Below are 14,965 nucleotides of genomic sequence, written 5' to 3' on the forward strand. Positions count from 1 at the left end.
TTTTTGATTGCAATTAAGAGACTGAAAATATTACATTCAGTTCTTTTAAAGCAGATTCTCTCTATAAAACGTGCTCTGTGTGTGTGTGTGTGCAGGAGAACCCGTACCTGTGCAGTGATGAATGTGACGCGTCTAACCCTGACCTGGCTCACCCGCCGCAGCTGATGCAGGACCGCGAGCGCAGCGGCCTGATCACATACTGGCAGACGGTCACGTGGCAGCGCTATCCCGAGCCTCTGCAGGCCAACATCACCCTGTCCTGGAACAAGACCCTCGAACTCACGGACGACATCCAGATCACCTTCGAGTACGGCCGGCCCACGGTAATGGTGCTGGAGAAGTCTCTGAACTTCGGGCGCACGTGGCAGCCCTTCCAGTACTACGCCGACGACTGCGTGGACGCCTTCAACATGCCGCCGAGACGCGTGCGCGACCTGAACGCGGCGAACGCCACGCGCGTCATCTGCACCGAGCAGTTCTCCCGCTGGGTCGGCTCCAAGAACGAGAAGGTGGTGCGCTTCGAGGTGCGCCCGCGCTTCGCCACCTTCGCCGGCCCCAGGCTGCTGGACATGGAGGGCTTGTACACGCGGATGGAGAGCATGAAGGGTTTACGAGATTTCTTCACGTTCACCAATCTCAGGCTCCGGCTCCTCAGGCCCGCGCTCGGAGGAACCTACGTCCAGAGAGACAACCTGCTCAAATACTTCTACGCCATTTCCAACGTCGAGGTGCTAGCCAGGTGAGAACACACACACCTGCAGAAATTAAAAACGGATAAATAAATAAATGACTTATGATAAAAGAAATATAATTATTTTTAAATTACATTATATATATAAATATATATACATTCAGGACTAAATGTAATTTAAATATATAAATTACATTATATATTCAGTTATTTTTATTCTTTTTAACTTTTATATATTTATTCTTTCATTTATTTTTGTATTTATTGTTTTATGCATGTATTTATTTTTATATTTATTCATACCCACATGTATTTATTTCCACATTTATTTATTTTCTACTTTTCTATGTGCAACATGAAAGAATTCAATTATATACTTCACCTTTTAAAATAACGTTACATTATTGTAGCTCTTCTGCAATTTTCCTCCATTATACATTTGAAAAAGTAGCATATGAAATATTTTTTTAATGTTCTATACCTGTTATTTATTTAATTTATATATATATATATACCCAATTTTAAAAATATATATGTTTATAATTTATATTTTTTATAAAATGTATTATACATTATTATTAAAAAGATATACTATAATTATTCATTATAATATAAAGTATTATTAAAACATGTCTTAATGCATCCCACTATCCCCAACAACTTGACACAGGAATAATGACTGACTGTTTGTTCACTTGTTCACGACCCCATGCTATCATTGTGAGTAAAGCGACTCCACTGAGTCAGGACAATTATTATCCATAAACCATTTGGAGCAACTCATCTAATCAGATTGCGCCGTGTATAATTATAGAGGCAAACAGATGCTTGTTATCATAATGCACGCTATCATAACCAATAACTATTATAACTATCAGGAGGCGCACAAATGATCTGCAATAATGCTCGAGTCATTACTTGTACAGATATTGACTGTCATAATAGAATAAATGAGACACTGAGGTCTATCACAGATCTGGTCTATAATTGCAGTGACTGATAACAATAACCCTTTCTTTCCTCTCCAATCATGACATGACAGCGTTAAAGGAATAGTTCGCCTAAAACTTAATCAAATTCTGTGCTATTCTTCACACAGATTAGTATATAAACATGTGTCACAACAGGGGTTATTAACCTAACAACGTTTTAAAGATACAATAGCAAAGAAGTGTGGAAAATGTTCATGATAAACTAAATTATGATTGATGCATAAGTCTTAACTGACGTTTTAAGTGGACTTCAGGCTATAAAGTGCTGCACAACGGTAGAGACACATCCGCTGCATCTGACGTGTAAGACATGAAGCACATCACAGACAGACAACAGAGAGCATTAATGAGTGTAAGATGTGTCAGAGATCACAGAGAGATGCCCATGGGCAGCCCAGATGGAGAACACACACGTTCCCTGTTTCCTGCGCTGATGCTGGGGGGAAATCTGCGGGAAAATGTGTACATCATAACTTCTCTGTGAATATAGGGCACAATAGGGTGTCCTGCTACACTCTTAAAGCAACAGCAAATCAACACAAATGTCTTTTGTTGTATTTGATAAACTACTAGATAATTATAGCGGAAACTGAATATACTGAATGACAAATGGCTCGTTTTAAGCACATCATATGTATGTATCCTCTGGCCTGTCCATAATCATAATTTACATATTCTGTTGAGTTGATATTCAGTTGACTGTAGGAAAAACTGTTTTTAACTCATTTATAACATAATGTGGACCCTCTCTACACGCATGACAGAAAAACAAATAATATATATAAGATTATATATTATTATACTCATATATTATGTATATAAGATTATATATTATAAAATAATATTATGTAATGATAATAATAGTTATTATTATTAACCCTCTAATTTGTATGCATGAATAAATGTTATAAATGAAGAAATAAGTTATCATTGTTAGCTGAAAATGTATTCATTTATTAGCCTAAATATTTCAGAAATGAATATGAAAGCGTCAGAAGATGGAGAGCTTTATGCATTATTATCATTATCATTACCGGTATATGAAAAATAGGTTTATTACTAATTACCAACAGAAAACAATAATAATACAGTAATAATATATGACCACTGAAAGTTAAGTATCACCTGTCAGTTATGATTTTGTTTTAAAGGGAAACTATCATAACTTGTACCCTATTCACGGAACATATTTCATAAATGTGAACGGGCCAACTTCCATCTTAGTACGGTAGCAGCTGAAAACATATTTCATAAATGTGAGCCATCTATATGAGTGTGAGATTGTGTGTTACAGTAGATCACACTCATGTTTATCATTTTACAATCTCAGTATATATGATGAGTACATGAATACTGAGAGAAGGTGTTTATTGTGAGATTTATGGATTGTCATTTACGCACTGAGAGAGGATTTAGACATCTGTAGTAAGATACACTTCACTGCACTTGACTTTCACTCATAATATCAAGCGTGACCACGCGCACACACGCATGCACGCACACGAACACACACACACGCACACGAACACGCACACACACACACTCATCTTTTGCTATGACGTACAGTTCTTCTATACGGACGGCTGCTGAGGTTGCAAAGCGCTGTGATTAATTTGACATACAGTTACACACATATACACACACATACAGCTGAATTTATAAAGTTCAATTCTGAGATGTGTAGCTCTACATAACAGTTATGATGACACGTGTGTGTGTGTGTGTGTGTGTGTGTGTGTGTGTATGTGTGTGTGTGTGTGTGTGTGTGTGTGTCATTGGTGAGTCATTTCCTGTAGTATTTAGTCATAAATAGAGCCGTTTAAACACACCGATGCACACACACACACACACACACACACACACCCTTGGAAACACAATCTGATGATCAATAAGTTATTCTTAGGCTGAGACTGGGTAAGATACGGTTGACGGCTCCCGATCGATCACAACAAGTGTGTGTGTGTGTGTGTGTGTGTGTGTGTGTGTGTGTGTATGTGTGTGTGTTGTGTTTTCTAAAGCAGACTGTAGTGATTGTGTGGAAATATGAGTGTATTTTGTGTTAGTGAGTGGATATTAGTCACTGAAGAAATAAATGTCTCTCAGAAATGAATAGTACATTTCACAATTACAAAGAAACGACAAGTAACAGATTGAACTAAACATGAAGTAGAAAAACTGAAACATTACGGTAATTTCTTGTACAACATACTCCAATAATCTTTGTTTTATTTATGACTTGTTTTACAACTTGTTTTATGACTTGTTTTACGACTGAAAAAATATATTATTTACATGGTAGGAGCCAGAATTAAATTTGACACGTCACTTTTAAAGAGTGTCAAAAAAACTTTTATTGTTTGAATTTCATTATAGAATATGTCCTGAATATGACAGCTGAGACTTTGTTTTATATCAAAATTAATAAAGCACAAAGCTTATTGCGATTATAGGCCTACTGCTACAAATAATGTTTAGTGAAGCTTTGATACATAAACTGAAATTGACTATCGAAACAAAGATCGATTAAAAACAAGAACCCAGCCCTATAGTGTCCACATAGCGGACATCTTAACTTCTCCACAAGATAAACACTGACCCGGTCCAAACGCAGCATTAATGAAACATCACCCGTTCATTCAGCCGAAACTCCCAGAATTCATCAGGGCATCACTAAAGTCCGAGATCAGGAATGAAGCGGATATTCAAGCGAACTGACAGAAAAAGTTCAAAATCCAGTTGAATTATCCCGTTGTTTACAGAAGTTCTGTTTCCATTAATAAATATCAATGTTGAGTCAAGAGCTTCTAAATATTTCAAGGCCCGACACTTGATGCAATCGCACCTACAATGCATTTCATTACGGTGTAAGAGTGGAGTGTGACAGCTACAGGTCGCCAATGAATAATCTGTGCTCTCAAAGCTCTGGAGGGCTGAGTGGTGTCACACACACACACACACACACACACACTGCAGCTGCTACAGGCGTAACGCGGTGTGACTTTGAGGAAAGCCAGGATGTCTGTCTCTCTGAGTTATAACTATAGCTCTGTGTCCTCCTCCCCTGGAAGGGCATGAGAAGAGGAGTGTGTGGAGAGTGTGTTAGCGGTGTGTGGTCGACCCCCGCTGAGATGTTTCTCTCAGGAACACTGCAGATCCCAGATCACATCAGCGACTGAGGAGAGCAGCGAGGGGAGCTCGGGAATCACAACTTTATATCGAGCTTTACGAAGACTGCAGCGAGTCGAGACACATATTTCGGCATGTCCAGATCATACTTCACCCACAAATCAAAGATATTATATTTTGTATATAGAAGATTAAGATTAAATTAACACATTTTACATTATTTTCATGATAATTAAACACATTTCCCCTGAAAACGTACTGTAATGTGACCAGATGTGTCCACTACGACCAATATAAAACAAATTCAAATACTTAATTAAGTATATAACAGAGTATATAAAATAAAAAACGTACAATTTTATATATATATGTGTGTGTGTGTGTGTAAATATTATAAGTAAAATTTAATACAGTTTAACTAATAATTAAATACATTTATATAACATCAATATTTAAAAGGGTGGTAAAGTATGATTTGACTTTTCTAGCTTTAGTTAGTGTAATGTTGCTGTTTGATCATAAACAACATCTGCAAAGTTACAACGCTCAAAGTTCAAAGCAAAGGAAGATATTTTCATTTAAAGAAAAGGACTACAACAAACGGCTGGTAGGAACTACACGACATTCCTCCGGGTTAGTGACATCAGCAACCCTAAAATGTACATAAGCCCCGCCCCCTGAACACACAGTCCATGTTGAGAAGAGGAAGAGTTGTTGTAGTCGAACACATTTGTGAGTCAGCTCAAACTTTAGCATCCGTCTTTTCACATGCAATAGAAAGTCACTCTGTGCATCTCACAACAGTTCCTATACGAGCGATTTATAGATTATCATGACAGAATATGCTAATACTAAAGATAGTTAACTCCACATCAGCAACATACATTCATCAACTAACCATTCAGAGACGTCCTGTTGATTCTACATGTTGTCTCTTCTTCTTGAGTCTCTCCATCTTTGTCTGACTCCGGTTTAACATTAAAGGCAGAACAGTTTCTGTCATTTTAGTGTGTGTCTGCGTGAAGTAATCGCAGCACACACACACACACACACACACACACACACACACACACACACACACACACACACACACACACACACGAGCTCTTGAAGCTCCGCCCCCTGTTCCGGGAGCAGCCGTTCATTTGCATTTAAAGGGACAGACACATAACGGCGATTTTGCAAACCCTCAAAAAGTGAAACTTTAACATGCTTTATAAAAATATCTGTGGGGTATTTTGAGCTAAAACTTTTCACACACACACACACACACACACACACACACACACACACACACACACACACACACACACACACACACACACTCTGGGGACATCAGAGATTTTTTTACATCTTGTAAAAAGGGCATTTTACCACCCCTTTAAATGTTATGAATATAATGTCGAATACAAAAAATTGTTTCATTTCCTTTAAGCAGAATATAATTTCGTTTTTCTCTGTAACGTATTTGTTGTGTATTGGTTTCATTTTTATTGTTCCCTATTCTTATATTTTTAGACTTCTCATTAAAGACAGCTTTTGTTTCTTCATAACAGCCACAAGTTGCAGGATTGCGCCGGCTCCTCTCAGTGAACGTGTCCTTGCGAGTAACTTGTGAGCAGTAGCTGTGCTTTACTTCACTTCTGTGATCTATGTCTTCATCTGATCCTGCTGTGAGTCACTCATACTGGAGGACAGGTGTAATGTTCAAGCTCAAGTCAGGACAAATCACACAAAATAAGCCCCGCTGCTCACTTTCCTGGGAAACACCGTAAGCTCCCCGGAGCTGGGACTCCCCTGGGTCTCCCGGGAGCCTTTCACCTCGTAACCATCTCAGCATTTAGCAATCTTGAAGATTTTCTGCTGAGTGTGTGCATTTAATTGAGCTGCATTTGCAATACAAACATGACATAAGCATATTTCGAATTTATCAAAGTATACTAAATATAAAGCAGGTACAATTTTGCATTACTATATGTGCATATATCAGGGTTATTATTATTATAGTTTACTCAAACAAGAACTATAAAACAATAGGTTACACTTTAATAATTTTTTAATACATTTATTAAATTTAATAATGAATGAGACTGATTTGCATTAGTATATTATTATATATAAAAAATAAAAAAACATATATATATGAAGACTTCAGATGCAAAAGCCTCTAAGTGCCATCTGAAATTTTCTTCTAGAATGATAATTTTTATCAAGCTTGTATGTTTATGTTCAGTTATTTCACTTTAATGGCAATAGAAATTACCTATTAATTGTCATTAAAGTGAAATTACTGAACTTATAATATGAGAGCTTGATAAAAATGCTCATTTTAGAAGAAAATTTCAGATGGCACTTAGAGACTTTTGCATCCGAAGTCTTCATATATATATATATATATATATATATAGAGAGAGAGAGAGAGAGAGAGAGAGAGAGAGAGAGAGAGAGAGAGAGAGAGAGAGAGAGATTTGTAATTTTTTACATTACAGTTATCAGAACAAGATTTATTTTCACATACTTTATTATTATCACTATTTAATTACTATAACAAAGTACCGGAACTGTTTTTTACTCCCAGTCTGTGACTGGACTAGACTTCATATCTGGCAGCTTCAGAGAGATTAAACCCGGGATAATTCGGATGGAGGAGCGTTCAGAGGGAAGAGTTGAGAAAGAGAGAGAGGTGTCAGTGCAGACGGAGTGATTTATGCTCACACATTGATAATCAGTGTATTCTGCCTCCGCCGCCTCCAAACTCACTGTCAGCATTTTACTCAAATCTTTTCCTCATCCTCCCCGTGTCTTTTTTTTTAATGCCGTTATTTTCCTGAGGAGAACTCCTTCAATGAACAAACAAAGTAAAACAAACAAATGAGCTTTGAGTCTCATGTCTCTCATTTTCCATCTCTACGTCTCTGTATGCCTGCTTCTCTTTAGCAATCCTCATATTTACTGTTTATTTCTCAAGAGAACCACTTAGAGAGAGAGAGAGAGAGAGAGAGAGAGAGAGAGAGAGAGAGAGAGAGAGAGAGAGAGAGAGAGGTGTGAGGATGTCCTTGGAAAGAGTCTGTTTTTCACAGATGCTAAACCGTTAGCATACTCAAAGCTTTCACACTTTTCAGCAGTGTATTTCTAAAGTGCTGGCACTATACAGTCCGTTACTATAAACACTCAGTCACTATCTATCTATCTATCTATCTATCTATCTATCTATCTATCTATCTATCTATCTATCTATCTATCTATCTATCTATCGCTATCTATCTATCTATCTATCTATCTATCTATCTATCTATCGCTATCTATCTATCTATCTATCTATCTATCTATCTATCTATCTCTCTATCTATCTATCTATCTATCTATCTATCTATCTATCTATCTATCTATCTATCTATCTATCTATCTATCTATCTATCTATCTATCTGTTCACCTGTCTATCCACTGAAGACAGTACAATATATATATATATATATATATAAATATTTGACACTAGAGTGAAATAGCAGTCTTATATGAAGACAACATTTTTTTACATTTTAGAAAACAGATAAAGAGAAAATGAATGTTAGATGTATTGAAAATTTAATTATTAGGTCTCTCCCTCTGAATGTAATACCTATGCTCTTAAGCTGTAGTGTGTGTGTGTGTGTGTGTGTGTGTGTGTGTGTGTGTGTGTGTGTGTGTGTGTGTGTGTGTGTGTGTGTGTGTGTGTGTTTTCTAAATGTATGAATTAGTTATTTTTAATGCAATGACTGGGAAAGAGACATAGTGAGGAAGAGTCCAGAATGTAATAATATTTTTATTGCGTTGTATGCTATGTAAAACAGCAGTAAACAGTGTGTGTGGAAAAAATGAGAGCTTTTGAATCATGCTAAGATCTTACTCTTTATCAGCTGTAAACATCCATCCAGTTTTTGAAGCATATTCTGCTCTCTATGAGAGATATAGATATTTTAGTCATTAAATATTTGTTTGGTTCTATTTAAAGCTCACTTGAAATGAGATATGATGTTATAGTCTATAATAAAAGTGCAACATATTTTGAAACACATAATGATGAATATAAATGTAACAGAAATTTATTTCACAAAAAAAATTACATAATTGACAGCAAATGGCATCGGTTCTCACACGTGACCAATTATTTTTTAAAATTTGACAAAATGTCACGAGTGTCTCGAAAGTGTCACTCACAACAAGCTATCGTACGACTGCGGAAAGTCTTAAAATATCGCCTACAAGTTCTGTGGACGGCTTTTATTGAGCTTTTTATGTACGGAAAATAGAAGCTCAGACATTCAATCCCACACACATCCATCGGTGTTTCATGGAAGAAAGGAAATAATGACACGAGAGTGAGCAAATAACACGGACAGCCAAAAACACTGAAGAAAGATTTACTTCTACATTCTTAAAAAAATTGTTCCAAAAGGAGGTTTTCACAGCGATTCCATAAAAGAACCATGTTGGGTTCCTCAAAAATCCTTACAGTGAACATTCTATTCTATCTTCAGTTGTATTTAGAACCTTTTTTCCACTATAAAGAAGCTTCTGAGCAATGGAAACATTCCATGGAACCATCAATGCCAACAAAGAGCCTTTATTTTTAAGAATGTAAACTTCAGTGATTCCTGCATTTCTCTGCTTCACCTCCCTCCTTCCCTCCATCTCACGCTCAGTCTTTCCGTGTTGAAGAAGCTTTGAGGAGACATTCAGTGTGTGTGTGTGTGTGCGTGTGTGTGTGTGTGCGTGTGCAAGGCCGTGTTTTCTCTGTTTGTAATCTATTTTCCCCTACACGCACTTAAAAACCTAGTTTCTGCACTGAACTCCTAGCTTGGATCTCAGGCGTACACAAACTCACACAGATAGATATGTTTTTTTTCTCTTTTTCTGCAGTCTATGTAAATTATTCACTTTCTACTGTGCAGTTAGACGCCCCACTGAAACCACACGCTGCGACATGAGGAACACATGCAGAAATACTACTATAGTATTCTCAAAAATACACAAATCCCCAGTGACACCAATACATCATTAACGGTTACAGGTAAAAGAGAAGAAGAAAAAACTGAACACTTTTAACCTTTTAACACACACACTCAGTTGTGTTCGGTTGAAGGTCATCTCTAAAAGCTCTGTCTGAACTCCTCTGGGGTCTGAGCATGCAGTGACCCTGTGACCTTAATGCTTTTATCGTATGGCATTATGGGTAATGACTGGCTCTTAGATGGGGGTTAGTTTGTAGTGAGTCTCACACATACACACACACACATATTATAGTCAAGGGGAAACTAGAAGCTAGTCGGCTAAGCTACTCATACTTGTAGTCATAGTTCAATTACAGTCAAGATACTCCTTTAAAAAACAGTTAGCTGGCCACAACTAAAAAGTAACTTTAAATTCACTATGAAATGCTGTTTATAGGTCACTTTGATTTCAAAATATGACATTATGGAGTAAAACAGGATATTTTGATGATACAATTTGGGTGAGACTAGATTTTCAGGTGGTGAAAAGTGGTCTCGAGTGGGGAAAAATATTAAGGATTGGTTATGTCCTGGAAAAAGAAGAAAATTTGAGTGACGAATCAAATTATTACATTTTAATAAAACGTTTGTTTAAGAAGTATAGGTTTGATTTTGATTTCATTTTAAAATGTACAACTAACATATGTACACTACTGTTAAGTTTCTTTTCTTTTTTTCTCTGAAGACTGGAGTAATGATGCTGAAAATACAGCTTTGATCACAGGAATAAATTACAGTTTACAATATATTCACATAGAAAACAGTTATTTTAAATGGTAATAATATTTCACAATATTACTGTTTTTACTGTATTTTACTGTTTAAATGCAGGCTTGGTGAGCAGAAGAAACCTTTCAAAAGCGCGCGCGCACACACACACACACACACACACACACGCATATATCAATCTACTGTTTGCATGGAATTTACATTACAATTACAATGCAGCATTTTATTAGTCTCGAAACATGCAATGCAACACACACTATTTGAAAGGAAATGCTTCTCGCTACACATTTTGTGTGTTGTTGCTTTCTGAAACGCAACAAAAGCATTTGCATAAACTGTTCTCTTTCAGTTCAACTAGAGAATCCACAATTAGTCAGTCAACATGTTCATTGCAGTTTCCTGAATAATAACGCGTCCAGTCTAAAAAACACAGGCATCTGAAGGAAACTCTATCGCACGCCTTCTGAGATGTTACCGCCACACTAACACAAGCCACACGTCAAGCACTGGACACACACTTCTGAAAAATGAGTTAAATAATAACAGTGTGGAACTATGTTGAATGGGAAACATGTGTGGATAGACAGATGGAAAGATGGGAATGAGTGTGGCTGGAGGAGGAAAGGAACGAGTCAGGGTTGGAATGAGTGGGAGTTGGAAGGAATCGCGGAGGGAATACCACTCTCACTGAAGCGTGACTGAGGAGCAAAGCAGACAGAACGAGAGAGAGAGGGAGAGAGAGAGAGAGAGAGAGAGAGAGAGAGAGAGGGAGAGAGAGAGAGAGAGAGAGAGAGAGAGGGAGAGAGAGAGAGGGAGAGAGAGAGAGAGAGAGAGAGGGAGAGAGAGAGAGAGAGAGAGAGGGAGAGAGAGAGAGAGAGAGAGAGAGAGAGAGAGGGAGAGAGAGAGAGAGAGAGAGAAGCAGTGCTACTGTAGTATTGATTCTTGTAGAATGAAACACAAAGTAATGATTAAATCAAAACAGCTTGATTATGATGATTGAGATGAACATTTTAGTCTGTTATTGAAACTAGTAGGCTACTGTAATTTAAAACTAAAACTTAAAAAAATGGTTATTAAAATAATGCTGAAAACCAAAAAAACATAAAAAATATTGCCGGAAATTGGAAATATTGCTTCTGCAACTAACTGAATTTAGATTAAGTTAAAGTACTAAAATAACTAAATATAAAAGTTAACTTAAATAAACTTAAAACTAAAAATATTAAAATAAAAGTTAAACTGTACTAGTTCAAAATAGTTAGGATAAGGGTTTGGTTTAGTTGCATGTAATTATGCAGAATGTATAGTTATTATTACAGTAACTACATGTAAGGACACTAAAATAAAGTGTTACCAATACTATAATAGTATATAAAAAAGTAATAAAATAACACTGATTGAAATATGGAAGACAAGAGAAAGACACAGAATTTAAACTCTATCATTTCCATTAAGAGAAAACACAGATAGAATCAGACACGTACGCATATGAAGATATCACACACTATTATTTTGCTAATTATAATAAAGCAATGTACTGAAAACGCCTTGCACTTTGACATGATTTATGAATGACTTTTATCTTTGAAGACACCGCCAGAGGAAGGTTGTGTGAGATTTAAAGCTTGGAATGGGGGGGCAGAGCTTAGAAAAAGGGTCCATCGGATATAATAGAAATTTACTATAGCTTTTTGCAACACAACAATCACACCGCAAACAATGCATGATTTTTGGGTCAGTTTCAGTGTGGTCAGGGTCAGTTTACTTCATTAGATTGCACCAACTGCTCTTTATATACCTTCATCTCTCTCTGCTCTGAGTCTCGGAGGGAATGAATCGCTCATAATAAATTGCAGGAAATGCGTGTGAGTGAGAAACAGAGATCTGGTGGTGCTCTATCATCTAATGAACAGAGGAGGAAAAAGAAGAGACAGAGAGAACCAGAGAATGAGAGAGTTCTGGCTTCTGCCGAGCCTCAGTGCGGATTCATGTTTGTTTTGTTTGTTTGATTTGCTCATCGTAAAACCGCTCACATAATCCATAACTCACAGAGACACTAAGAGAAAGACAGTCAGAGCGACAGCGACAGTTCCAATTAGAATTCCGATTCCAATTCAATTTATTTTACGTCGTGATGTCACAGTAGAACCTTTTCAAATCTAAAAAAGAACTTTTGATTCTCGAGTTCTTCAGAAAAACTAAACATGCATCTGAACTTTTGTATCCTCGTACCTGAATGCAGTCGATTGCAGGGAGGATGAGAACGTCGTCCCGGGAATCCGGACATAATTATTGAACAGGATTCTCATGGTCATGGAAAACGTGGGAGTTTTAATATTAGGATTTGCAGACCTGAAAAAGAAATCATAGGAAAAAAATAAAATATTCAAAAGGCATGGGAATTTCTGTTATGAATTTACATTTTTCTAGTTACACTCTGCTATAAAATATTCAGCTAGAAATTGCTCTTTGTGAGTGCAATTTTTTTTAGAAATACGTTTTAAAAAACTTGGAAAGTAATGGAATTTCAAAGGAGTGTGTTGGAGTCAGGATGAGGAGCATGAAGGTCAGGGTCATCCTCGAATCCCAACGGAAACACGTCTATTTTTACTGGCTGTTATTGAAGTAACTATTATATTAAATTACTGAATTAACTAGTGGCTACATTTCAAAAAGGCTACATTTTATTTGAACAGTTTATTGAACCTTTAGACCAAAAAAAAAAACTTTGCATATGTTTTTTTATTGATATTTGATACATCAGGTTTTTATGGCTCATATGATTTAGTGAGAATATGGAGCTCATACTCAAAGAGGGAAAAACGGCACAAACTGAGCAATAATATGCGATTTGGTGCAGATGCTGATATTTAAATGGAAGTAAGATGAAAAGTGATTGTAATGTAAATCAATGAGATCTTTATCACAGTATAACTGTTGACTACTTGCGTAAAATGCATTTAAATATCAGTCGTTACTCTCAGAAAAAAAGGTACGCAAGCTGTCACTGGGGCTGTACCCTTTGTAAAAGGTACACTTTTGTACCTTTTAGGCAGGAATATGTACCTTTTTGGTACAAAAGTGCACCTTTTAAGAAGGGTACAGCCCCAGTGACAGCTTGCGTACCTTTTTTTCTCTGCCAATGATGTCTTTAGTTTTATGATCAAATCCCTGTAGTTTAAAAACATATAATGCAATGTAATACAATGATGATTCACTGTAAAAAATGTGGCTGCGATTAGTTATAACAACTTAAAATTTGTTGAGATAACTTAAATATCCAACTTAACTAAACTAAACTAAACTTAATTTTTTAAGTCAAGCATGAACACATACTTTTTAAAGTTGAAACAATGTTGGATTTTAAGTTGTGATAAATAATCGCAGCAATTTTTTTTACAGTGTTGAGAGATGAAGAAATAAACCTTCCTCAGAAAGCCTGTTGATCATATTTGAGACTCACATTTGAACATGAATTTAATCAGTAAAGATTTCACAGGAAAAAAAGACGTGAACCACAACCTACAATTACACTAAAAAGCCTTTAACTTGCTAAAAAAAGTCTAAACTCTATCAATCGTACGACAGACGACATGCATCGATTGTGTGCAACAGGTTTTTCAGCAAAGTTTAGAAATGTGCATATCAAAGTATGATACACTAGGCTTTATAAGGTTAAAGTGCACTGGTGTGTGTTCTGCATTCTGAGCTGATGTGAAGAAAACGTGAGAGTGTGAGCGCAGCATTCGTGAGAGGTGAGGGCCAGCAGATGGTGCGAGTAATTCTGCTGTCCCAGCTGCTCGTATAGGACATACAGACGCATCCTTATCCCGGCAGGACCCCTGCTCAGGGGACGGCCGCACATTAGACCCACACACACCACACCAAACTGCATGAAAACATTCACAATGACTCTCTAGACGCTTAAAGAGGTCATAGCATCGACAACAGGGTTGCTCTGCACTCATGAATAACTTAATGACATCATAATTACATTAACATATGACATCACATATGCAAATTCATTTATCATTGTTTTGGTTTCTGCGTTCTTTAAGGCCCTGTTTACACGAGAACACTCGCGGGTGAAAACGTAAAAATATTTTATCGGATGTGCCTTTCGTTGACACGGCGACGGCGTTTTTGGGGCTTAAAAACGCAAAAAAGTGAAACCAGCCTCCAGTGTGGAAATCTTAAAAACGCTCCACCGTCGCGTTCCCGTCTAAAGGGTAAAAACGGTAAAAACGCAAAAGTCTGTTAGACAGTGAAGGCGTCGCGAACGCGTTTACGTCACAGGTATGCGCCAGTACAGGAAAATAACAAAATATTATCAAACTAAAATATAGCATTAATTTCATTGACAAAAATAATAAAATTCTGTAATTTTTGAGCGACA

General features: G+C 36.8%; 2 protein-coding genes across 3 annotated transcripts in view; both read left to right on the top strand.

The window, feature by feature from the left end:
* dnlz (DNL-type zinc finger) overlaps positions 1 to 14,965 on the top strand; it is a 242,196-nt gene that overhangs the window by 132,290 nt on the left and 94,941 nt on the right. The window lies entirely within an intron of this gene.
* ntng2b (netrin g2b) overlaps positions 1 to 14,965 on the top strand; it is a 70,614-nt gene that overhangs the window by 21,521 nt on the left and 34,128 nt on the right. For both annotated transcript variants that reach the window (XM_079586358.1, XM_079586359.1), the window contains exon 3: positions 96 to 739. In XM_079586358.1, the coding sequence (XP_079442484.1) occupies positions 96 to 739 (644 nt within the window). The remainder of the gene's footprint in view (positions 1 to 95; positions 740 to 14,965) is intronic.

Source organism: Phoxinus phoxinus (assembly GCF_949152265.1).
Source record: "Phoxinus phoxinus genome assembly, chromosome: 17".
Classification (NCBI taxonomy): domain Eukaryota; kingdom Metazoa; phylum Chordata; class Actinopteri; order Cypriniformes; family Leuciscidae; genus Phoxinus; species Phoxinus phoxinus.